A 24,587-nucleotide genomic window follows, 5' to 3' on the forward strand; every position below is an offset into this window, starting at 1 on the left:
TCTCTTAGAAGTCTCGCCTGGGTTTTTAATGTTTGACTAACATTGTACCCTACTTCTAACAGCTTCTTAAAGTAGCAAACAGAAAGAGTTCATATGTGTAGCCACATACATGTACAGCTGATACATTTTGCTCTTTCTGAATAAATAGGTTTTAATTTCCAATGAAATATTTGCCAATGAAATATTTTATTTGTAATTCTACAGATAAATTCCTAGAAAGCTATTTGAATTAGTGTGCCTATTTATAGATAGTTTTAAGAGTACATTTAGCTGCATTTTTGCACAAAGCATTTAGTCAATAATATAGGACCCCAGAGTTTATGTTTTGTTTGTATGCAATGGAGATTTACTAACATTGCAGTAAATACCACCACATCAGGAGAACCTCCTTGAAGTTAAACACTCAGTAAACATGTTGGAATGCTCCTAGCTTTCACTTTCACCAGCCTTTCCACAACCTCTTTCAAAACTCAACTGAAGATTCACACTCTGAGAATTCCACGTGATTCACCCTGCACCATTGTGAGTTCCTCTTATATTTTCATTCTGGCAGCACTTCTGACTTTCCTATTCCTGAGTGGTGGTTCTGTTTTGTAATATTTCTAAATGTCTACCTATTTTAAATTGCCAGTTAGAATGTGAGTTCTTTGAAAACCAAGGATTCATTCCTTTAGTTTTTCCTGTCATAGTTCTCCCTAGGGTACTGTAAATTATGGTGTTCTTCTCTAGGTCCTGTTGGATTTCGGAGCCAGGCAACTCTAGCTGCAGAGCCAATTTTAGATTTGGAAATAAGAGGATGGAAGACGGTGAGGGGAAATAGGACAGCCTCAATTCAGTATCCATCACTGCCAGAACAAACCTCACCCCCCCCAGTCCCCGCCCCTACACTTCTACTAGCACTGAGGCAGGCAGACAGGTAGCGTGTTTCCCATGGACAGCAGCCTCCACCTTGTACAGACGTCTTCCTTCCTACAGATGCCTTCACTATTCCTTGTAATCAGAGTTTCCTTGTAATGGTCCATGGGACCTTAGTTCTTCTGGCATGGTCATAACTTATGGCACCTAGTATACTTTTCATTGGGTGTTCAATAAGGATTATTGACTAATTCATATGGGAATATGGATCTAGACAATCTGGAGAAGTAAAACAAAAGTGAAACATTTATGGTGAACTGAAAGTATTGGGTTTGTTGAACAGCAGAGTCATACTCTGAATTGTGTTGGTCTTAAACTAATATGAGAACAAATTGCGCATGAGTTATGTGACATGTAGATGGAAGAAAATTGGATTACAGGTAGGTCAACGTGGCCTGGAGTTTGAGGAGGCCTTTGAAATTTTTCTGCTAATAACTCAAAGGGAATAATCAATATGAACTTAATTTTTAAAAATAACTAATTGATGTGAGTAAATACAAAAGATTTGATAACATATTGACTATAGGATTATAGGTGCTAGCTTTAAAGACCCTTATAGAAAGACATTTCACTTATGTTTGGAAATTTAGATTATTGAACTTTTTATTGCTTATTTCCCATAGCTCTGCAAGTGAATCTGGTTCTCAAAGCACTTGTGACCAACTTGTAACTCCAACAGCCCTGGCTGCCTGTACCAGAGTCGACTCCTGTTTTACCCCATGGTTTGTCCCATCTCTTTGCATTTCCTTCCAGTTTGTTCACCTGGAGTTCCATCTTTGTCATCACCTTGATCAACTAGGCACAGGTACTTTTTTTTTTTTTTATTAAAGTTTATTGGGGTGACAATTGTTAGTAAAGTTACATAGATTTCAGGTGTACAATTCCATATTACACCATCTATAAATCCCATTGTGTGTTCACCACCCAGAGTCAGTTCTCCTTCCATCACCATATATTTGATCCCCCTTACCCTCATCTATCAACCCCCTCACCTCTTACCCTCTGGTAACCACTAAACTATTGTCTGTGTTTATGAGTTTCTGTTTCTTAGTTGTCTTGTTCTTTTGTTGTTTTCGGTTTATATACTACATATCAGTGAAATGATATGGTTCTCTGCTTTTTCTGTCTGACTTATTTCGCTTAGCATTATATTCTCAAGATCCATCCATGTTGTCACAAATGGTCCTATTTCATCTTTTCTTACGACCGAATAATATTCCATTGTGTATATATACCACAACTTCTTCATTCATCTATCGAAGGACATTTTGGTTGTTTCCATGTCTTGGCCACCATAAACGAAGCTGCAATGAACATTGGAGCACACGTGTCTTTATGCATAAATGTTTTCAGATTTTTTGGGTAGATACCCAGGAGAGGGATTGCTGGGTCATATAGTAATTACTATTCTATAGTAATTTTTTGAGGAACCTCCACACTGCCTTCCATGGCGGCTGCACCAGTCTGCATTCCCACCAACAGTGTATGAGGGTTCCTTTTTCTCCACAGCCTCTCCAACACTTGTTACTATTTGTCTTGTTGATGATAGCCATTCTAACTGGGGTGAGGTGATATCTCATTGTGGTTTTTACTGGCATTTCTCCGATGATTAGTGATGTTGAGCATTTTTTCATATGTCTATTTGCCATTTGTATGTCCTCTTTGGAGAAATGTCTCTTCCATTTTTCAATTGGGTTGTTTGGTTTTTTGTTGTTGAGTTGCATGAGTTCCTTGTATATTTTGGATATTAGCCCCTTATTGGAGGCACTGTTTGCAAAAATCTTCTCCCATTCAGTTGGTTGCCTCTTTATTTTGTTGATGGTTTCTTTTGCTGGGCACAGGTACTCTTACCTTAGCAACAGAACAACATCCACTTAGTGCTTACTATTTTGTCTTGAATGTTCTCCAGATACAATTCATCAGTTCTTACCTGGATAATTTAATTTCAGGAAGTAAAAAGGCTTGGAGGGTTTTCCATTCTATGTGCTACAGTATTAGTGATATTTCAAAGTGTTGTGATTGCTAATAATTTTGCCCACCCAAATCTCCTTCTCTAATCACCACCATCCACATGATAGCGGAAATTTTTAGAAGCATTCATTCATTTCCCCTAACAGTAAGCACTGGCAAAGTTATTCTGAAGTTGATTTCATATAACAGGTGTACCCCTTACCTTTGAACTATTTATGGACCTACTATGTAGGTTACCAGTTGTATTGAACTGACATGATTTTGCATGCTTCCTAAGGAGAAGTTCCAAGGAACTTATAAAAATTTCAGGTTTTACCGTTATTCCAATTTTGATCTTTTTGAAAGAGATGCTTCTGGTTTTATTCTATATCCTGAGCCATTACATTAATGGCAAATAGATTCCAAAAGTCATTGATATTACCTGATTTCAAAAGCATGTATACCTTTTACAAAAGATGGGCAAATTTTCCAATAATTTAAAGGACCAGCATTTTTACACATGTATAAGGTAGAAGATCAAATTTTCCCATACTCCAAAAGTGGCCTTCTATAGGTTTGCTAATATTGTATGTAAATAATTATTCCTGAAAGTCTGCACCAAAGCATTTCTAGTTAATACATTTTGATTCAAATATTAGACTTTTAACCTACATGCAATGGAAAATGGGGGTAAAAAGCAGATTAAATACAGCTGTTGTCAAGCATCTTGTCTTTTCAGCAAAAATGGAGTTTAGCCTCATTTTTCTAACTCTCTTTGAGTCGTGTTTTTGTTTTTGAGATTTCGTTAGTAGACACAGAGCACTTCTAAAAAAACTCCCCTCAGACATTTACCTCCTCTTCATTTTATTTGTTGTCTTCTGTCATCAAATTTTTGTCTGTGAAAGTGAATGTAACCTTTGAACAATACATATTTAAGAGACCTGCTGATTGAACGGACCAGTTTTGTTTGTAAATATCCAATGATATTTACTCATATATTGTAATATGAAGAAAATGTTTAAATTTATTAAACAGTAAATATTGAATCCAGTAACCAAAAAGTGAATCATTTAAATGTCATCTCTTTATTTCCATCGAGTATTGGCTCATCTCAGTTGCTATTTTTCTTGTTTGTTTTCCCAACAGCTCCACCGCAATACCTACAGCCATTTGTTTCTGATAAAAATGTGCCGTCTGAACTAGAATACATGATTATTTCCTTCAAAGAACCACACATGTATCTTCGACAGTGGAACAATAGTTCTGTCTGTCAGGAGATCCAGTTCTCAGCTCAAGCAGACTGTAAACTTCTAGAGTGCAGAAATGTTACAATGCAAAGCATGGTGAAACCCTTCAGCATCTTTGGACAGATTGCAGTTTCCAGCGATGCAGTAGAAAAGCTACTTGACGGCACCATCATAGTTGATTCTATATTTATAAACTTTGGACAACATGCAGTCCATTCTCTAAACACTGCAATACAAGCTTGGCAACAGGTATGCACATTCTAGAACAGTTTACAGTTTGTCCACATGTGATCTTTTACTAGGCACTCTATGTTATCACTTCTAATAATAAGTTAAGCATAAACCAAAGTGTGAGAGAATGAAGAATTTGATGGGCACCATAATATTTGGGACCTTCTCTGCTTTGGCAAAGTGATGCATGTTATTTTTTAAAACGTTGGAGAATATGGTTCTCTACACATGCATCGGAGATCATGCCCACATTTTTGTGACTAATGTACCACATCTGTGTGGAAAGTAACATATTCCCAGAAATTTTTTCCAAGTACTCTGGCTTTAGTTTGCCAATGCTTCAACTTAGCTATGTATCAAATTGTCTAAGCATCTATTGCAGAAATGAAGAACCTGTGTGAGCCTTTCTGATAATAAGCATTCCATCTTTTCAAAGAAGAAAAGCAGTGAAAGGAAATACGTGAGCACAAGATAGTGTTAGTCTTTCTTCCACTATCATTCTGCCATTTTGAATCACTAAAAAGTACTTGATAGTGGATTTTTTTAACTAGTTAGATTTTTGATGGATATTTTTTTTTACTTTTATCTCTTGTCAGAAGTTAGTCATATCAAAAAAGGGATGAAGTATAAAATCTATGCTGAGTGGCATATTTCAGATAGGAAACCTGTCCAGATTCACTAGCATGAAAATAATTTCACAGAATGTTTGGATAATAATATGCTCAGCAATTTAAGAACAAGTCACTTCTGCTTCCCTTACTGATTTTCAGTATAATATTGTATTTCCATAAAATTTGTGTTGCTATTTAAGCTGAGGCATTTACCCACATTTTGTATATGTTACATGCATTTGTGCAGAGTTGGCTCCCCAAGAGAAATGGTCCTTCATCCTGCACTGACCTCATGTGGGGACAGGAGCAATGAGGGGGAGAAAGGGGGCTTGAGTTCTCTAACTTAAGAATTTTTACGGAAATAAACTTTTCTTTATATGCATGAAGACCTATACAAGACTGAGGAATTAATTACCTAACATGGCACTACAATAGCAAAGGGAAAGAAGATAACACATCTGTTTTATATTTTAAAATTCTTTTTTAAGGGCATTCCATGGTTTTCTTGTTGCAGAGGACATGCGTAAAATAAGAGCTAGTGTGATCTAAATCTTTGCAGCTGGTTCGAATAGCGATGTGAAAAAAACCTCCATGGCTCCAATTTCTGTTTTTTGTCATATTTTGAACAATGCATTTAATAAAAAACAAACCTAGAAAATATAAAAGAGTCACTGATACAGTGTTGAAACCCAGGATGTTTTTGTCCTGGTATCAGGGCCGTTATAAGAGGACTCGTGTAGCAACTACTGCAAAATGGCCTTCAGAAATATCAGTTTCCTCCCAGGGTAAAAATATTCTCTTAGACACAGCTATACATATAAATAAAATACATTGCATAAATATTTAAATGTTTTAAACCACATCAGAGTGTGAATGACTGGTTAACACAGTATCTTGAAAGGAATATTCTGAGTTTTTTTTTTTAAATGGAATTGTATATTTGATTAAGTAGAGCCATATGTCACGTAGCATATTGCTGACAGGTACATTCTATGAATAGTTGGTTCTGATTTATACAGGGATTTGGCAATGTTAACATGAGCCACAAGAGGATATACTTCTGTAATTGTTGCTGTAATTTTCTTGTTTCCTCCCATGTCAAGGGTACTTGCCACCAAGTTTTAATGTGGTAGGCATCTAACCCTGTGTATTCTAAAGTAAATACAAAAATGTACTACTTTGAAATTATAGGACATTTGACATTGAAATGGGCTTATAAAGGGTTATGAAGTTCATTGTTTCTAAAATATTCTGAATGTGGTTTATCCCCTTTAGAGGAGAAGCTTAGTTTCCCAAGCTTGGATTTTATTGTGTATATAATGCTCACATACAGTATAATTGTTGCCAATGATAAATAGGAATTTAATAAGCAGGATAAGTAATTTGGGTTCTCCACATACCTTTTATAGTATTCATATCCAAGACAAGTCATTTGTATCCAGTGTAGATGGACCAGACAGATGAAGCATGAAACAATTTGTCCTTTCACCTTTAGGTCACAAGTTCAAGATTAACAGAAGCCTTCATCAATGTCTGATTTCTCTGGCTGTAGATTTTTTTCTTTTTGTAAATGATTAATATTTTGTGAAACCAGATTAAGGACCCAAAATGCTACTTGCAGTTTACTTTTTATTTTTACGTAACATTCCCACGTTTGGACAAAATACATTTAAAGGGCGTCTTATTTAAAAATCAAGGTTATACTCATGTGTTTTATACCAAAACAGATATCTCTGTTTAGTTACAAATGCCTTTGCAACACTCCAGCACAAATTTTAAATGTGAACAAGCCATCATTTAATTATAATTCTGAGTGAGCTTTCTGAAGTTTAGGTCATTTATATGATGTCATATAAAATGTGTACGATCTTTTTTATAATATACCAGAATTTAAAACATTCCAATAAATGCTTAAACTTACAGTTATAGTGAACTCCATAGATGAAGGAGCAGTAGAGAAACAGTTCCCTAAGGACTTTGAGTATTCTTTAGAAAAATGTAAACAACCCTCTTGTGTTCTTTCATTTACATTTTTTCCTAAAACCCTCATCATTTATTAAAGGTCAGTTTGTAGAAATGAGGAAAGTAATATGATTTTATTTTCCACTCAAACCCCATCGGGTAACTTAACCTCTGTGTTACCAGCAGAGTGATCCCAATTCATTATGAGAACTGAATTTCAATCACAGGATGTCTATGTAAGTGGGAGTTTAGAATCATATCTCATGTTTGGCCTCTTGGACCTAAAGGAGAGAAAAATGCTTACAAGGAGAGCAGTTTGTGTTGATTATATAAAGCTAACTGGAAAAATCATCACAACTAATTATATACTATTAATCCAGTTTGATTAAAGGTTTAGCAGCCTTTAAATATGTAAAGTAGGATTGGATAGGACTAACTAGAACAGGAACAGGCAGGACACTCAGAAGAGAAAAATTCCTAGAAGAAAATTCACCAAAATATAATAGCAGTTATCTCTGAGTGTAAAATTAGAACCTTTTACAATATAGAATCTATATTTTTTAATCTGTATTTTCTAATTTTTCTAAATCTGTATTTTCATATTTTTCTACGGTGAACATTTATTACATTTGCAATTTTAAAAATTAAACTTAGGTATTTGTTTCATAAGTGTTTATTGAGTACTTATGTGTCGGGCATCGTGCTGAGTACTGGAGGTAAAGTTATAAATAACACAAACCTGGTTTCAGCCCTTATGCAGCATGGAATCTAATAATAGAGATAATATTGAACCATAATCATACAGATGATTACCCAGTCCCAGTAGAGATAAGTGCTATGAAGGTGAAATGCAGGGTATGGTGTGAGCATAAAAGAGGGGGACGTAATCTGGTCTGGAGAGGACCTCAGAAGACTGCTCTGGCGAGGAACCTGGAGGCTGAGTAGGAAGAAGTTAGTCAAGCAGGGAGGAAGAGAGGTGTAAGCAGAGGAGAGGACAGGCACTGAGGCAGGAAGGAGTTGGACATGTTGGGTGAATAGGAAGGGGCCAGTATAGTATGGGAGAAACTGAAGAGGGCTGTCAGAGCTGCAGTGTGGTGAGTGATAGAGAGAGGCTCCATGTGCCACCAGCCCGGACAGCTAGGACCCACTGGCAGTCAGGTTCTGAGATCATAGCCCAAGATTAAAAGCCACAGCAGAGAGTATTACGGTAGACAACAGAGAATTGTGGCTATAATTGCTTTGGTCTTACTTAGCCAGGCTCTTTTTGTGATTAGTGTGGCTGTCCAGCAAGATTCCGCTCCCTGAGAATGAAGAGGTTTGAGGAGAATAGTTGGATGCTAGAACGAGGGCTTAGCAGGGTATCTGGAAGAAGGAAGTATTTCAGGGCCTCTTCACCAACTGCAGCCATAGAGCACTGCCCGTCCACTTTGGAGCCTTCTGGATGACTAGGAATGAATTCTACCTCCCAAGATAACTGTTCTGGATAACGTTTGAGGTTGGGTCTTGGTCCAGGCTGGATTCAGGTGCATTTATCCATAGACTTCTTGGCTGCAGGCCTCATAATCACTTAAATCACTATACTCATTAGTGATGTATCCCCTTTTACTCTCCCCTCAGTAAAATGGCAAATGATGGAATGTGGCATTGTGGCATTATTTACATCCCCAGCCAGGAAATATAGGCCAACTGGAGAAGCATCAGTTACATATGACCTCCCATTGTCTGCAAATTGACTGGCTAATTAAGATTTTTTTCTTGCATTCTCAAGTTAGTCATTTATTTAGCTATTCTTTTCATTTACCAAAAGTATGTTTATTGTTTATTAAGCCATAATCTAACCACAGTGATGAGAGTAAGAACAGAAATGCTCTTTCACTTTGCCAGTGTTTTGATATAACAGCAACCAATGGAGACGCCACTAAGTTAGAAGGAGTATCAACACTGGACCATGTTACTAATTTGTTGAGCCTTAGCAGATTAATGGAAGTACATTAGCTGATTGAAGACCGTTAGCTGAAACAGACACTAACAACTGTTTTTCAAGGAAGATTATTTCTCTTGAAAACTACAACCCAGCTTACCCTGACTCTGGAGTTGATCTGTTTTGTGTGTTCAGCCTCTTAACAATAGAGGGAAAGTTATGGTTTTATTTACATCTCTCCCTGAGCAGATTTATACACACACACATCCACCCTCTCCCTTCAGCGATTTGGGGATGTATTACCTAAAAGGTCCTTACTTTCTGTAGGGTACAAACTGTGGCTTTGTAATTGATCTTGATTGTTGAGTTTAGAAGGCCAGGAACATGATAATTCTAGCCTCCAGTACTCTGCTCAGAACATGCACTACCCAGTACAGCATTCTTTGTAGCATGTTAATTCATTTTAAAATGTTAAAAGTTTGAGGGATCTCATTGGTTTTCCTTCTGTGTCTATGATTTATTTTGCAGGAGTATAAATCAAAACATGTTTTTGGAACATTTAAGATCTTTTAGGTATTTTTTGTGCTTATCCTGGAAGTATAGAATATTTTGTATACCAGAGCTAATGACAGCAGATCTTTTAGTGTTTCTGTATTGTAACAATCGCCACTGGGCAGACAACTGCCAAACATCTTGCAATTAATCTGATGCACGTTGGCTTTCGGATTCTTTTTCTTTCAGAACAAATGCCCTGAGGTAGAGGAGTTGGTCTTCAGCCATTTTGTGATCTGTAATGACACACAGGAGACACTGCGGTTTGGCCAGGTGGATACTGACGAAAACATTCTGCTGGCGAGTCTCCATAGTCACCAGTACAGCTGGCGCTCTCACAAATCCCCACAGGTATTTCAGAAACAGCTTTACAAACACAGCAATTGTTCAGGTTGGGGATTCATTTATTCTGTATTTGTGTGCCTGTGTCCAGTTATTTCCCTTTTTCAGTTGCCCAAGAAACCACACCGTGTAGCTACATCTGACAGAATCACAGAAATGTTTTGAGATGGGAGCTCAGTGCTCCCTTGCTCACCATTCTCCTGTTTAGCATGGATGCTGTTGAGGCAGCATGGTGTGGTGATTACGAAACGGAACTCTAGAGCCAGAGTACGTAGGTTTGGATCCTGGCTCTGCGTAACCTTGCTTTACTTTCCCTGCTTCAGTTTTCTCATATGTAAAATGGGGGTGATAATAACAGTACCTGTTTCATAGTGTTGTGAGGACTAAATAATAAAAAGTCAGTATGTATAAGGCATTAGAACAGTGCTTGATAAACTAAGCATTATGTGTTGGTGTTATTATTCATTGTTTGTTCAGAGTTTTACTGTGTGCGAGGCATGGATAGGCACTAGGGGTTCAAAGATAGTCCTTGCCCTACAGGGACAGCTCATGATCTGTGACAAAGTGAACACAGTGACAAAATATACCCAAGGGAGCACTGAGAAAAGACATACCAAAGGATGTCTGTTTTTCAAGTAGTATAATTCCATTTTCCTGTCATTTTAGATGGGAATAATTAGAGGGATGTGCCCTAAAGGGATAATATGAGGAAGAATTAAGTACAAAGATGTGGTCTTAAATGAGTAAAAGAAATCTTAGGAAGTACTCTCAAGAATAATGTATTTCTAAAACTCTGGGTAATAAGGAAACTACTGTCTGCTTGTGATTAAAAGAAAATCATTAGATTAGAGAACAAGTTTTCCCATCTGGGACCAGCTTCTATAGACCAGCTTCAGAATATATTATACCCTCAGGCTCCCTCTTGCTTTTTTTTTTTCCTTCCAGTAGCTAGATTCTGATTTCTTACTGGCCACACTATTAGTATAAAATTTGGAAGAGTAGATACAGTGCAAATCTTCTTATTTAAGTATATTTATTTAATTCTAGTTCATTTGACAGGATATTAAAACTACAGAAATTCTTCTTAATAAAAGTTCTTACAAATATTTTTCATGTGATACGGTATTGCACTCATATTTTTTAGAGTGAATGACATGCCCTTATTTTCAAATTTGCCTCTTGAGAAATTTCCATGTTAAAGGGTTGTTAAGTGTTTGGTTGTTTGCCTATTATAACATAGCTAACGGGCAGTTTGTTCAAAATTAAGTTTCTCTCTGTTGTTTTTTTCTTATTAATAGCAAAAGTGAGAATATACACATATCTAGAACAATTTTAAAATGACCACTTATAATTCCAACCACTCAGAGACAGTCCAAGTCAATACTTGAATAGCCTTGTAGATTTTAGAAAGGTCTCCATGGTAATTGCATTCCCAGCAATGAACTAGTAGCGGCAGGAATGAAGCCTCTGAGAAGCTGCAGTGATGGGTAATTGTACACTGACTGTACCTGTCCCATTCACACACAACAAGCTACCAGCTTAGCCAGTAGAATGCAAAGCAGAGAAAGCTTACTTCCCTTCACAGTCATTTAAGTTGCATAGACTACCATGGCCCTCAGTGACCCTCAAGACTCCCTGGATATTGGAACCAGTATGGGAAGGGTGAGCATAAGAGCAGCTGGCTCGGGTGTGGAGGAGCAGCAGTTTTCATGTTACAGACACATGACGTACAGTGTCTGGGTGCAAGGATATCAACAGGAAAAAAGAACGACCACTGCCAGCACTACACTTTCATATTAACAGTCCTTTGCACTTTTTAAAGGTTTTTTTTTAAAGTTGTTTGTTTGTTTACTAGTTTTGGTTTCACAGTATCCCTGTGTGGTTTGTGTTATTTGTTAATGCATATTATATAGACAAGGAGACAAATAGAAATATTGAGCTAAGATAGTGGTAGAATTAAAATCCCATATGTTTTGATTCTCAATAAAGTGTTATTTTCACAATGTTGTCAAATTCTGCTAGGTTTTGGCAGCATGATTTGTCTGTTAGAATAGCCAAGCTGTGAGGTTTTAAGAGAAGGGCTGAGAAATCACTAGTATAATACTCCACATTTAAAGCTAGACTAATAGGGGATTCTTAGTCCAAGTACAAACCCTTGCAAAATCTTAACTGTATTTCCAAAAAGAATAAGGACCTTTCAATGACAAACTGGAGACATAAGACAGGTATCTATTAAACTTTTTTTTCTTTTTAATTTGTAACTGCATCCTCTGGATACAAATTTTAAGATGAGCTGTAGTCATTATAATCTTAGGCTAAACTCAAATCAGATTTGTAAAAAACAGTGTCTCTTCTCTATGGCTATGTATGGTGAAGGAATTGTGTTTTAGGGCCCTCTGAAGCCAGAGGTCTGAATGGGCCCAGAGGGTCTGCGTGAAATTCCTTACCCCCACAGTCACGGATTCTGCTGTTGTTCTAATGAGAGGCTACATCTGAGGATCAGAAAAACTAGCCACTTAGCTTCAAACTGCACCTGGCGGTAGTCATAGACTCACAAGTGAGCGAACTGTTCCTTTTTCCAGACTCCAAGTCACATCCTGCATTGCCCAGCAGGCTTGGTTTTAGGAACATTTGTGTCTGCATGTTATGCTACCTTGGGTGTTAGTCAATTCATAGTCTCAGGGAGGATTTCTAAAGTTCATAGAATTTAAGTCCATTAAACAATGCAGCTTATATTGCAGAGATCAAGAAAGTGGCAATGACACCTGGAAAGGTTTCCAAGAGGTCAACATATCTTAGAGCCACACAGGATGTTGCTAACAACAGCAAGTCCCAACAGGATGGGAAGAAACATGGACACAAACAATTCCAGAATCCAAAGCTGTAAAACCTTTTAGAAATGAAAAGTTATAAACTCTCCTTATAGTTTCTAACACATGCTCTGAGGCAGAATCACTTAAAATGTTGGATATCCCACAACAGTTGCTTGCCTAAACAAACAAAGGAAGAACAAAACTATTTCCTAGGGAATAATTGAACATATTCAGCTGCACAGTCATTTATGCCACCACAAAGGGTCCTTAAATATCCCAACTCAGTAGATTTCAGATTAGGTTGGATGAGACCAATCACCAGCAAGGGATTGGTCTTCAGAGAAGTGCTTCACATTACATAAAGTTGAACATAAGAACTGGAAATGTGAGTTTGTGGAATCTTTCCCCAGAATGTGGGCAGTATGTGCAGCTCACAGTGAAGGGAAGCTTTGTTTAATTTAGCCAAACCGGACATAGAGACACTCCCATCAACTCGTAGGATTTGCGTATAGGCTGCTCAAATTAACTTCCTTTTCTGCTTAATAGAGAGCACTGTTGGCTAATCAACTGCTTGGAATAGGAATTCCTCTACCTTGTATGTAAGGAATTACATTTGCTTTTACCCCCAAAACCCCCAATGCACAATTTATAGATGATGCATTTTTTTAGAATTACAGAATTCCAGATATCAGTGACTTAATTTTAGTAATCAAATCATCAAGCAAGATAAAAATAGGCTCTAGACAGAACTGTAGAAAATAGTAAAATATGGCTCCAAAATGGATATAATAGAAAGTTTCATAAGCTAGTGAAAAATGGCAGATATTTAAAAATGCAAGCTAACAAGGTAAGAATTAATTAAAAGGTAAGAATTAATTTTGAGAGCAGCAGAGCATCTGGGAAATATTCATTAAAGTAATCAGATTTAATGAAGAAAATATAAATCATACATTACTTTAAGTCAGAGCTTGGCAAGCTTTTTCTGTATAGTGCCAGATAGTAAACATTTTAGGCTTTCGGGCCTTTACAGTCTGTTGCAGCTACTCAACGCTGCACGACAGTAGCCCTAACGAATGAGCATGGTTGTGTTACAATAAAACTTTATTTATAGACAATGAAATTTGAATTTTAATAATTTTCACACATCACAAAATATTATTTTGCTTTTTTTCAACCATTTAAAACTGTAAAAACTATTCTTAGCTCAAAGGCTATTCAAAAATAGTCAGTGCACCAAATTTGGCCCAGAAGCCATAGTTTGGCAATCCCTGCTTATTAAGGCCTCTCATTTGACAAAACTCAATAGACTGAAGGTTTGATATTTAATTGTTTTCACTCGGATGTAAATGATATTCCTATCACTTGAAAACTTGGTAAAATGTTTCAGAAATTAAGAAATAACAGGTAATAGTTCATGTATAATACTTATATAATCAACTTGTACTCACTACATAACATTACATAGCAATAAAATATTTTTAATATACTCGTTTTGGGCCTGTAGAGACAAAAGAAGTTCTCCAGTTCTCTTTTGGATATAAAAATACTTAAAAGTGATAGTATTTACTTAAAAGTGATAGATAGTATTTATCTATCTTAAGGTAATTTCAGCCAGCTGTCAATTTCATTAACTAGACTGTAATTCTTATACAGTTCCCACTCTTTCCCAATTCATTTATATAATGTGTGTGGATACATATATCTAGACAAAGAGCACATTTCTTGTTGCCACAGTCACAATTTAGAAAATTTAAAGGCAGACTTAGGGAGGGAAGGAAATATCCTGTGTTGGTAAAAGTGTTCAAACTGATAAATTTTTTTCAAGTGTTTGCCTCTGCTATTATTTGGCACATGGCATGCATGTTAAAGTTTGTTTAGAAAGGGCAAATGAGAAGACACTCTTAAACAATGAAGATGAAATGGAATTGATACTTCCTTTCTAGAAAGCAATTTGGTAAGAAGTATCAAAGCTAGTAAAATAGTCATAGCTTTTGAGCCAGTAAATCATCTACTAGTAATCTACTCTCAGGAAATGATTCAAATTAAAACTAAGGTTTATACATAAAATTGTTTATCACAATTTTATTTATAGTATTAAAAAATTAAAAACCAAAATGTTCACTTTTAAGGAAAGTTAAATAAAATCTGGCATATCTATTAGATGAACTATTACAGGACCTTTAAAGTTTTATATAGAAAGGAAAAAGCGCTACCATATCATATCAGTCAGAAAAGCACAATAAAAATTCTTTGTATACAGCACAATCTTAACACTTGAAGGACAAAGGCATAGAAAAATACTGGAAGGAGACATGAAAATGTTACCAATGATTGCCTCTGACTGGTGGCTTAAGGTGGTATTTTTCCACTTCATTACATTTGTATATACTTCTCAACTGTTTAAAATAAGGGATATGGATTACTAAATCAGAGAGAAGTTAAGTTAAAAACCCTGAAAAAATGGATAAACAGACAACTCAATGACAAGTATAATGATATATTAAGAATGATTATCTTTGTTTCTTCTCATATAAACTATTACAATAGGTTTTTTCAATTAATCTCTTAGTTACATCTTTAGCCCTCTCCTGTCTTGCAGACTACTTCTCAAGTAATTTTTCTAAATAGCATTTTGATCATTATGCTTTCCTGTCCAAAAGTCTTCACAACCTCCTCCATCATTTAAATATTTCCAAATTATCTGGCATCCAAGGCCTGACTCAGTCTACTCACAAGCCCTAATGTCTGCCATTATTTCTTTCTAGCTGCTTATTTAGTCTTCCTTTCTCCCATTCACTTTTAATATGTACTTTCTTCTAAGAAACTTATTGTCTAAGGAGGGTGTCAGAAGAGTAAACAAATTATTATAGACATGATTAGGATCAGAATAGTATTGCAGTAGTTCAAGACAGATAAAAATGATGGGTTACTGAATTAAAACACTAGCAATAGGGAAGAAAAGCGAGAGAATCAGGAAGTAAAATCGATTGCATTTGGGTACAGACAGGGTCTTGATAGGAACTCAAAGAAAGTGTTTTCAATTCTAACATGAGGATGGTAATCTGGAGAGGCTTCCTAGTGGAAGGAATATTTGTACTGAATTTTAATGTGTAAATATAATATTGTATGTCAACTGTATGTCAATTGAAAAAAAGTTTTTTTAATTAAAAATAAAAGAGGCCAATGAAGTGAGTATGGTGGTGGTGTTCTAGATAAAGGAACCAACATGTGTGAAAGCCACAGAGGCATGAAACAACACTGCCTGGTAAGACAATTTGACTAATTTGGCTACAGTGTAGAGTACACATGTGGAACTGCAAGAGGGGAAAGTAGATGAAAGCCGTGAGAGCACTTGTACACTGTGGTAAGCAGTTTTCATGCTTTCTGGAGGCCGTGGTAGCACAAAAGCAGGAAAAACTACATACTTGGGGAGGTCAAAGTTGGCTTTCCACAGAGGCTGGGGTTGAAGGATGAGAAGTTGTCCCAGTGGACAATAGTGGAGGAAACACACAAGACAGAACCAAGGAGATACATAAACACACACATGCATGCTCAGCATGTCATGTTCAAGGGAATTCAGGTTTTGTTCAGAATAACTCAGGCATAAAAACTGCATGCCATGCTAAAGTGACATGTGCTAATAAACTGGCTCTTACAGTGGTGGTGCTGGGGAAGCCCTAACTTGTAGGGTTGGCTAATTAGCATGATGTAAATACTCCCACCATAACTAATTTCAAGCTGCCAATGATTTAACAATCAACTCGCAAAATTCCTGAATATTTATAATTTTTTTTTTAATCAAAGTTTATCGGGGTGACAATTGTTAGTAAAGTTACATAGGTTTCAGTGTACAATTCTTTTTAACAAACAAGTTGAGCCAGTTCTAGCACACCACTGTTTGGAAGAGTTTGTTCCGAAGAGCCTGGCAGTTCATTTTGGGGAGTCATACCTGTATGTGATGGGCAGCTTTCGACTACTGAAGGGTTTTAAGTAGAGGAGTCATAGGATCACAGTTGCATTTTGGAAAGATTCTTATAGTGTAGTTTAGAAGAGTCTACAAGAGACTGAAAAACACAAGCAGAGAGTAGTGTGGACACTGCTGCATAGTTCAGGGAGAGGGAGAAATAATGGTAACTGAGCCAAGACAGAGGAGAAGTCATAGGGTGGTGTAAATGCCTAACAAACTGATCTTTCTGTGAGTAATAGCTATAAATTCTAAGCGAAACACAAAACAACTACCTGAGGCCTCGGAAGACTGAATAACGGCAGGCAGACTTTGGAGGGGAATCAAAACTTTGAGCATGTAATCTGCATAGTGTGAATTCCCCATTTTTTGTGGCTTTGCCCTGAGGGCAACTGCAGTTGTGTCAGTGCGGGGGTGGCCCATCATCTTTCTGACCCAAGGTACCAGAGGAAAGAACCCAGGCAACCAAGACTGATAGAGAGTGAGGAGAAAACCTTAAAAAAGGGAAAGCCAGAAAGTAGGAAAATTATATGTTTAAATTTGGCCCAACTACTGACCTCTGAACCATATATACATCGGGCAAACTGAGGACAGCTTGTACCCAGGACTGAAAGAACTGATCTAATCTGAGCTGCCACTCACCCAGGTGTGAGAGTTTTCATTTTGAGTCTAAACAAATTAATTACCGTGTTTCCCCTAAAATAAAACCTAGCTATACAATCAGCTCTAATGCGTCTTTTGGAGCAAAGATTAACATAAGACCCGGTCTTATTTTACTCTAATATAAAATCGGGTCTTACATAATATGATATAAGATCGGGTCTTAATTTTTGCTCCAAGAGATGCATTAGAACTGATTGTCCAGCTAGGTCTTATTTTCGGGAAAACACGGTACCTATTAAATCAAAACCATTAACACGCTTTGGAGCAATTATAAGAGAACCCAGAGTCTCCACAACATAACATTCACAGTGTCCACAATATAACCCAAAATTACATGATAGATTTCAAGACTCTCAGAAAGAAAAAGAAAGTTTACTCGATTTCAAAGGAAAGGTAATTAACAGATGCCAACCCCTAGATGATCCAGAGGTTGGAATTATCAAATATTATATATACTTTATTGCACCTATTGCAAAGGTAAAGGGATTTTACAGATACAGGTAAAGTCCCAAAACAGTTGATTTTTAGTTAATCAAAAAAGAGATAATTCTGGGTGGACTAATTTAATCAAGCAAACGCCCAAAAAGAGGGACTGGCCTCTTTGTGAGGAGAGAGAGACACCTACGCTCCTGCTGGCCTTGAAGAAGCAAACTGCCTTGTTGTGACTGCACATGAAGAGGGCCATGGGGCAGGGCATTGTGGGAAGCCTGCAGGACCCAGAGCTGCTGCCAGTGCTGGTCACTAAGAAGTCAGGACCCTAATCATATATCCACAAGGGAATAAATTCTACAACAACGTGAGTGAGCCTGGAAGTGGATTCTTCCCAAGTCGAACCTTGTGATTTTATTTTCTACCCTGAGCAGATGTCCCAAGTAAACTATGCTTGGACTCCTGACCCACAGATGCTATAACTGTATGTTGTTTTAAGCTGCTAAATTGTGGGTAATTTGTTACTCAGCAATAGAAAAATACAACGTGGCAGAAGGAAAAAGTTAGTAAATGTGAAGATTGATCAATAGAAATTATCCAATCCAAAGCAGAGAAAAAAAGATTCAGACAGAATGAATAGAATTTCAGGGGCCTGTGGGACAATTTTAAAAGGTCTAATGTATGAGTAATTACAATCCAAAAATGAGAGAAGAGAGAGAAAATGGGGCCAAAAGAAATTAAAAATATAATCCCAGAAAACTTCTCAAATTTTATGAAAGGTAGAAATTTATAAACCCAAGATGCTCAGAAAACCCCAAACAGGCATTTCAAAAAAATTCACACCCAGGCACATCATAATGAAACTACTAAAAACCAAAGATAAAGAGAAAACCTTAAAAGCAGCCAGAGGAAAACTATGGGGGAAACAATTCAAAAAATCATGAACTTCTCTTTAGATATAATCCTGGAAGCTAGAAGACAGTGAAACAAAATCTTTAAAGTGCTGAGAAAAAGTTTGGATTGGGAGAGATGTTTTTGGAAGATATTTGGGAGGTTATAATCACCAGGATTTGGTTATTGATCATGGAAGAGAAGGGCCGAGTTTGACTGTGAGGTTTGGGGACAAGTTGGGAGTTGGTAGTGTTGCTATTGGGCAAGACAGTGAACTAAGTAGGACAGTATTTTCGAGACAGAATGGGAGCACAACAGCATGATCCTAAAATTCATTTTGGACACATTGAGTTTTAGGTTACCTTAGGAGAGCAGAAAGGATGATATATTAGAAAAAGCACAAATTTGAAGCCATAAATACCTGGGTTTCGCCTCTAAGGTTTGTTAGCTGTGTAAGATTGGACAGTTTCTTAATTTCTTGGTGCTTCAGCTTCCTCTTCTGCAAAATTAAGTGAATGTCACATGAGTTAACAATTATATAAAGTACCTAGTAAAGAACTGAGCTCTCTATAATCAAAGGTTCCTTTCCCTCCCTTTTTCCTTTCTTACCAGACATCCAATGGTCATGTAGAGTGGGCAAATAAATTTAAGGGTCAGGAGCTCAAAAGAATAGTCTGGCCTGGAGGTGAAAATTTGGCCTATCATCAGTGCCTGTGTAGCAGTGGATATAGATAAAAATGCCACGGAGAGAGTACTAAGAGGACTTTATTAGTTATCTCTTGTTGTAGAACAACATGCAATGGTGGTACAGGCCTGGGATAGCTATGGTAGACACTCCCATACATAAAAGTACAAAATGAGAGACACGTAGGAGTCACTGGTCCATAGAAATTCTGAAATCCAACCAGATAAATGTTGGAAGTTTCTTGATTAGTAATCATTCATACTCCTGCTTGAGAATAGCAAGCCTCTTGAGTCATCCATCCTTTTCCATAAAAAGTATCCTTCATTTGCACATCAGAGTTTTTCTCAGCCTGTTTTCTACCTGTAGAATTTTGAAGGTTCAAAGACTTCTTTACATTTTGTACCATCTTTGTTTCTTTCAGTCTAAATTGGCAGTATTTCTGCCATTGTAATTCCTTTAACAACTTTGTGAGTCTCTTGTTAATCTTACTTAGGTTTACTACTGTAGACAAAATCACACTCATGTATCTCTTCAACATAATGCCTTCTCTGCTTTAGGAGCCTGCTGACACTGCTGAGGAGCATCACCCTTAAGAGTCTTAGGAGCCCTATGGTTTGAATAGTTCACTGAGACACCAATTTAGATCTTTCTGAGATCTTCACAAAGGAGTTTCTGGCTTCATCCCTAGACCCAGCTTTCCTGGCTGTGTCCTGGATTTGATCTTTGTCTGGAAGCCATTTCTTTATTTTTAGCATCCTTTGCCATCTGGAAGACTAGGAATTTTCAAAACTAGCAAGTCCTCACTCCTTGTTATCTAACAGTTCTTCCTTCAGTTTATATCACCCCTCTTGGACCTTAAATATAAGCAGCAGATAGAAACCAGGAAGCACTTCAATACTGCCTGGAAATCTCCTTAGCCAGACCATGTAGTTTAATAGACACATTTTCTACTTTCCATGTTACTACGGGTTATAGTGTTGCTAAACCCTCTGCCACTACATAACAAGGATTCCTTTCCCTGAGGTTTCCAATAACATTTTCATAAATTCCTCACTGGAAGCCTCGTCTAAGGCCATCAGGATTCTACTAATATCTTTGAAGCACCTTAGACATTCATCAGCACTCCTCAAGTCTGTCCAGTTTTTGCCCACTTGCCTGCTCCTAAGCCCCTCCCACATTTTAGGATTTTGTTATGCCCTGTTTCACCGAAAATAAGACCTAGCCGGACAATAAGCTCTAATGCATCTTTTGGAGCAAAAATTAATATTATAATAATAATATTATAATTATAATAAAATAAGACCGGGTCTTATAATATAAGATTGGGTCTTATATTAATTTTTGCTCCAAAAGATGCATTATAGCTGGTTGTCCGGCTAGGTCTTATTTTCAGGGAAACACGGTAATTGCACCCTGCTTTGCAGATAACAAAATGTATATTAGTTATATACTACTGTTTAACAAATTACTACAAAACTCAAGTAGATGAAACAACAAACATTGATTATCTCGTTCCATTAGCCAGGAATTTCAGGTGAGGTTTAACTAGATGGTTCTAGTTTAGAGTCTGATAAGGCTGTAGTGAAGACATCAGCTGGAGCTGCTGTCATCTAAAGGCCTCACTGGGCTGGAGGCCCCATTTCCAAAGTGGCTCACTCACACAGCTCTTGACAGGAGGCCTCAGTCCTTGCTATAGGGATCTCTTACGGAGTTACTTCAGTATTCCCATGACATAGCAGTTGGCTTCCCCCCACATCAAGTGATCCAGGATAGAAGAAAACAGAAACCACAGTGTCTTTTATGACCTAAGCTCAGAAGTCATTCGTCATTTCTGTAACAGACAAGTGGTTACACAGGTTAGCCCTATTCAGCGTTGGAGGGGGCTACACAAAGACACAATAACGGGAGGCAAGGATCATTGGGGCTACCTTGGAGGTGGGCTGACATAAGGACTAATAGTTTAGGGGTTAGGCTGAGGAATGGGAACCATTCAGGGGGGATGAGAGGTATGAGGAAAACAAAGACATAGCAGGACAATTAGGACATAATGATTTTCTACAAACCAAGGAAGGAGAATATCTAGAGGGATAGAATTATCAGTGTTGTCGGATGCCATAGGAGACTCAGTGAGACTAGAACTGAAGAGACCATTGTGTTTGGCAATTAGGAGTTCATTGATGGCTCAAGGAAAGCATTTTCAGTGGCAAGATAAGGATAGACATCAGATTGCAGTGGATTGAGAAGTGAATGGGAGGTGAGGAAGTGAAGAAAATGAGCATGGACTTATTTTTTTTAATCTTGATTGGGTGTTAGCTAGACAAAGCTGCAGGGTCAAGCAAGAATTTTAAATGGGAGAAACTTAGCCATGTTCATATGAGATAAGAAATAACTAGGAAGGATGGCATGACGTGTTAGAAGGGAAGCAGAGGAAGGAATCCAGATCACAGGTAGAAGGACTGATCCTAGATGGGAAGAGGTTTATACCAGATATTTGTTGCTGCTTGACAAACCACCCCAAAACTTAGTAGCTTAAAAAAAATTATTACTTCATGAGTCTGTTGGTCAGAAATCTAGGGGCACTCAGGAAGTTCTGCTGGTCTCAGCTGAGCTCACTCATGAGGCTGCAGTCAGCGGGTAGGCCAGCTGGGGCTGGGTGGCCCAAGGGGGCCCCCGCTACATGTTGGTAGTTGGCAGGCTATTTGGCCAGGGTACTCTCGTCTTCCATATGACCTCTCCAGCAGGCTAGCCCAAGCAAGAGAGCAAGAGCAGAGACTGCAAAGCCCATTGAGCCTAAGCTCAGAACTTACACTTCTGTCACATTCTATTAGGCAGAGCAAGTCTCAAGTTTAGGCCAGATCCAAAGGATAAGGAACTAGATTTCGGCTTTTGGTGAGAGTTGCTGAGAGAATTTGTGGCCATTTGGAACCTACCACAAATGACTCCTTTTATTTTGAGATAGGAGGGAGAGAATAAGGATTAGTGTGAATGTAGATGAGCTTTTCGTAGGTTTTGCTGAAAGTAAAAAGGAAGAAAAAAGAGTTGGAGGCTTTAAAAAATGTGATTTTCCACATTATCTATTCCTGTATCTTGCTCGTAATCGGCATTCGATAATGTTCACTGGATAAATAAATGTTGAGATTTCTCATAACATTTCTGACGTTTCTCAAGAACACAGATTAAAAGGCTTAATTGTTTTAACATTATGGAAATTATTTAACATTATGGAAAGTATTCTTTACAACATGTTGGATACTTTTGTGTATACTATGCAGACACACAAAAAGAGGTCCTCTCATCTCAACACGTATGCTTCCATATACTGTCACTGCCACTGGATTCTTATTTAAGAGTAGCTCCTGGTCTCCCTACTTCCATCCCTTTGGCCTCCCGATGGCCTCTAGTGAAAACTATGTTAATAGAGGAGAATGCTACAAGAGCGGATTAGCAGTATACTTCAAATTAGACCAACTTTCAGGTCCACGTCCATGTCCAACTCTTCCCACTTTTGTTTAACTATGAAAACTTCTTATTTTTTTATCATAAACTAGAAGTGCATTGTACAATTACCAAATATTATCAATTTAAAGTAAACCTCATTTCAAGTAAATTTGCCATATATTGTCTCTTTCTTTAATCATGGAAATATATTCCCAGAAGCCTACAGTACGACCCTTATTGTTGTATAGGGCACAGCTCTCTGCAGCTAGCAATTCCATTTAGGGGGGAGAGATTGTTTGCCTCTGCTCCCCAGTGGCAGTAACAAGCTTCTCATTGTTGATGACATTAAGATAGCTAAAATCAACAGTGAGGTAAATACTTCTCGGGACCATCTGGCAAGGTTTTTAAGCCAAAATATTCTGTAAACACTGATTCCATTTGAGTACCTGGTCCAGTCCCTATCAGCTGCATTTTTATTTCAGTTTTAAGCAGTCATTGAAACGGCAAAATAGTAGACTGTAGACTCCATTTCTTCATCTTTCTCTCTTAAAATATTTTTAGTTTCATAAAATTCCAGGAAACTTATATTCTCTGAAGAAGCTTATGGTGCTTTGTGAAGTCTCCAGTAGAAGTAAACGGGGCCCTAACAGTTTGGGTCGTTAAGCATCTAGGGGATAGAGCATATTTGGAATTTTTTCATTGTCTTTTAGGAAATACATTTACTCTATTTGAATGCGAGGTAGAAGTTTGGGATTGAGTTTTCTTTATCTCGTATATTTCAGAGTTTCTTTGTAAAAATGATTTGCAATATGACCACATTAAGACTTGCAAAGTTTATCATAAGAAATGGCAGAGATAGGATTGTAATAGGGCACTGTATCCAGTCACAGAGCAGATTTCTGGAATGTTCTACAAGCCTGCATTAAAGGGAATGACTAGGGATTATTTCAGCTGCAAAGCACCAAGAGGAATGAGTGCTGGTGCTTCTAATGGTCTCTACGTCCCTCCTCTGGCAATAAATTTTAGATATTGAAATATAGCTTTGGAGAAAAATGTACTGAAGATTCCTTAAACTTTTTACAAGACACTCAAAGGCTTTTCACAAGCCAGTACTCTGCTAATGTGAATTCTTGATGTCTAAGCATAAAGGTCCTTTACGGAACTAATTTTAAATGTGAATTTTAATACAGAGTGCTTAGAGAAAGGGAATGCAGCTGGACCATTAAAGCATGGTATTTTGCCATTTTTAAGTAATGGGAAATACTGATTAAGAATGTTATAAAGATTTCAGCATACATAATGTGATTGTCTTTAATCATAACCAATTACCACCACAAGTCTGTGGAACAAAAGCATTAACTCGAATAAAGACAATGGCATACCTTTTATACTGTGGCACGTTTTAATTATTTCCATGCTGAACAGGATATTGAAGAGCTTATTATCTAAAGGTCAGAATAATGCCCAAGACATGGCCAAGCCCAAGGAGTGTCAGATGCATGGAATGCTGGATGACTTCATAGTTATGAAATTATTTCATTTCTCATGATAATTCCAGACTTGCCAAGTTAGTGAATTTTAAGAACTCTGAGAACAGATTTTAAGATAAATGTGAAATAATCCATACTTTTGGAGTCCGGGACTTCCCTTCAGGCATTCGTTCATATTTGACTTGCTTGACTTACACTTGGGGATAAAATAAGTTAGGACAAGGTCTTAGATACGATGTTCTCTTACTGGGAAAGAAAACCAACTTGCACAACTTTGGCTGGCTCATGTTTCTTGTTATACAGGCTCTAAGAAGCAGCGGTTGCCATGAAATACTTTATTTAACCTTTATAAAAATGTTTTCTTAGTATGGCAAGGCAGTTTAGTTAAACGAAAATAAATAACTAAAAATTTTGGATTTCTTTTCTATCCATCTGTTGACTTTTTTTTGCTAATTAAAATTTAGGGATAACAACTAAAATTGA

The 24,587-nt window shown here is 37.3% G+C and overlaps 1 protein-coding gene across 7 annotated transcripts in view; it reads left to right on the forward strand.

Moving 5' to 3' along the window:
- The window catches only part of VPS13B (vacuolar protein sorting 13 homolog B), a 719,992-nt gene that overhangs the window by 628,541 nt on the left and 66,864 nt on the right, over positions 1-24,587 (forward strand). For all 7 annotated transcript variants that reach the window (XM_033126656.1, XM_033126657.1, XM_033126651.1 and 4 more), the window contains exons 41-43: positions 1,539-1,720; positions 4,012-4,361; positions 9,579-9,740. In XM_033126656.1, coding sequence (XP_032982547.1) covers positions 1,539-1,720; positions 4,012-4,361; positions 9,579-9,740 — 694 coding nt within the window. The remainder of the gene's footprint in view (positions 1-1,538; positions 1,721-4,011; positions 4,362-9,578; positions 9,741-24,587) is intronic.

This window comes from Rhinolophus ferrumequinum, chromosome 14, assembly GCF_004115265.2.
Source record: "Rhinolophus ferrumequinum isolate MPI-CBG mRhiFer1 chromosome 14, mRhiFer1_v1.p, whole genome shotgun sequence".
NCBI classification, from domain to species: domain Eukaryota; kingdom Metazoa; phylum Chordata; class Mammalia; order Chiroptera; family Rhinolophidae; genus Rhinolophus; species Rhinolophus ferrumequinum.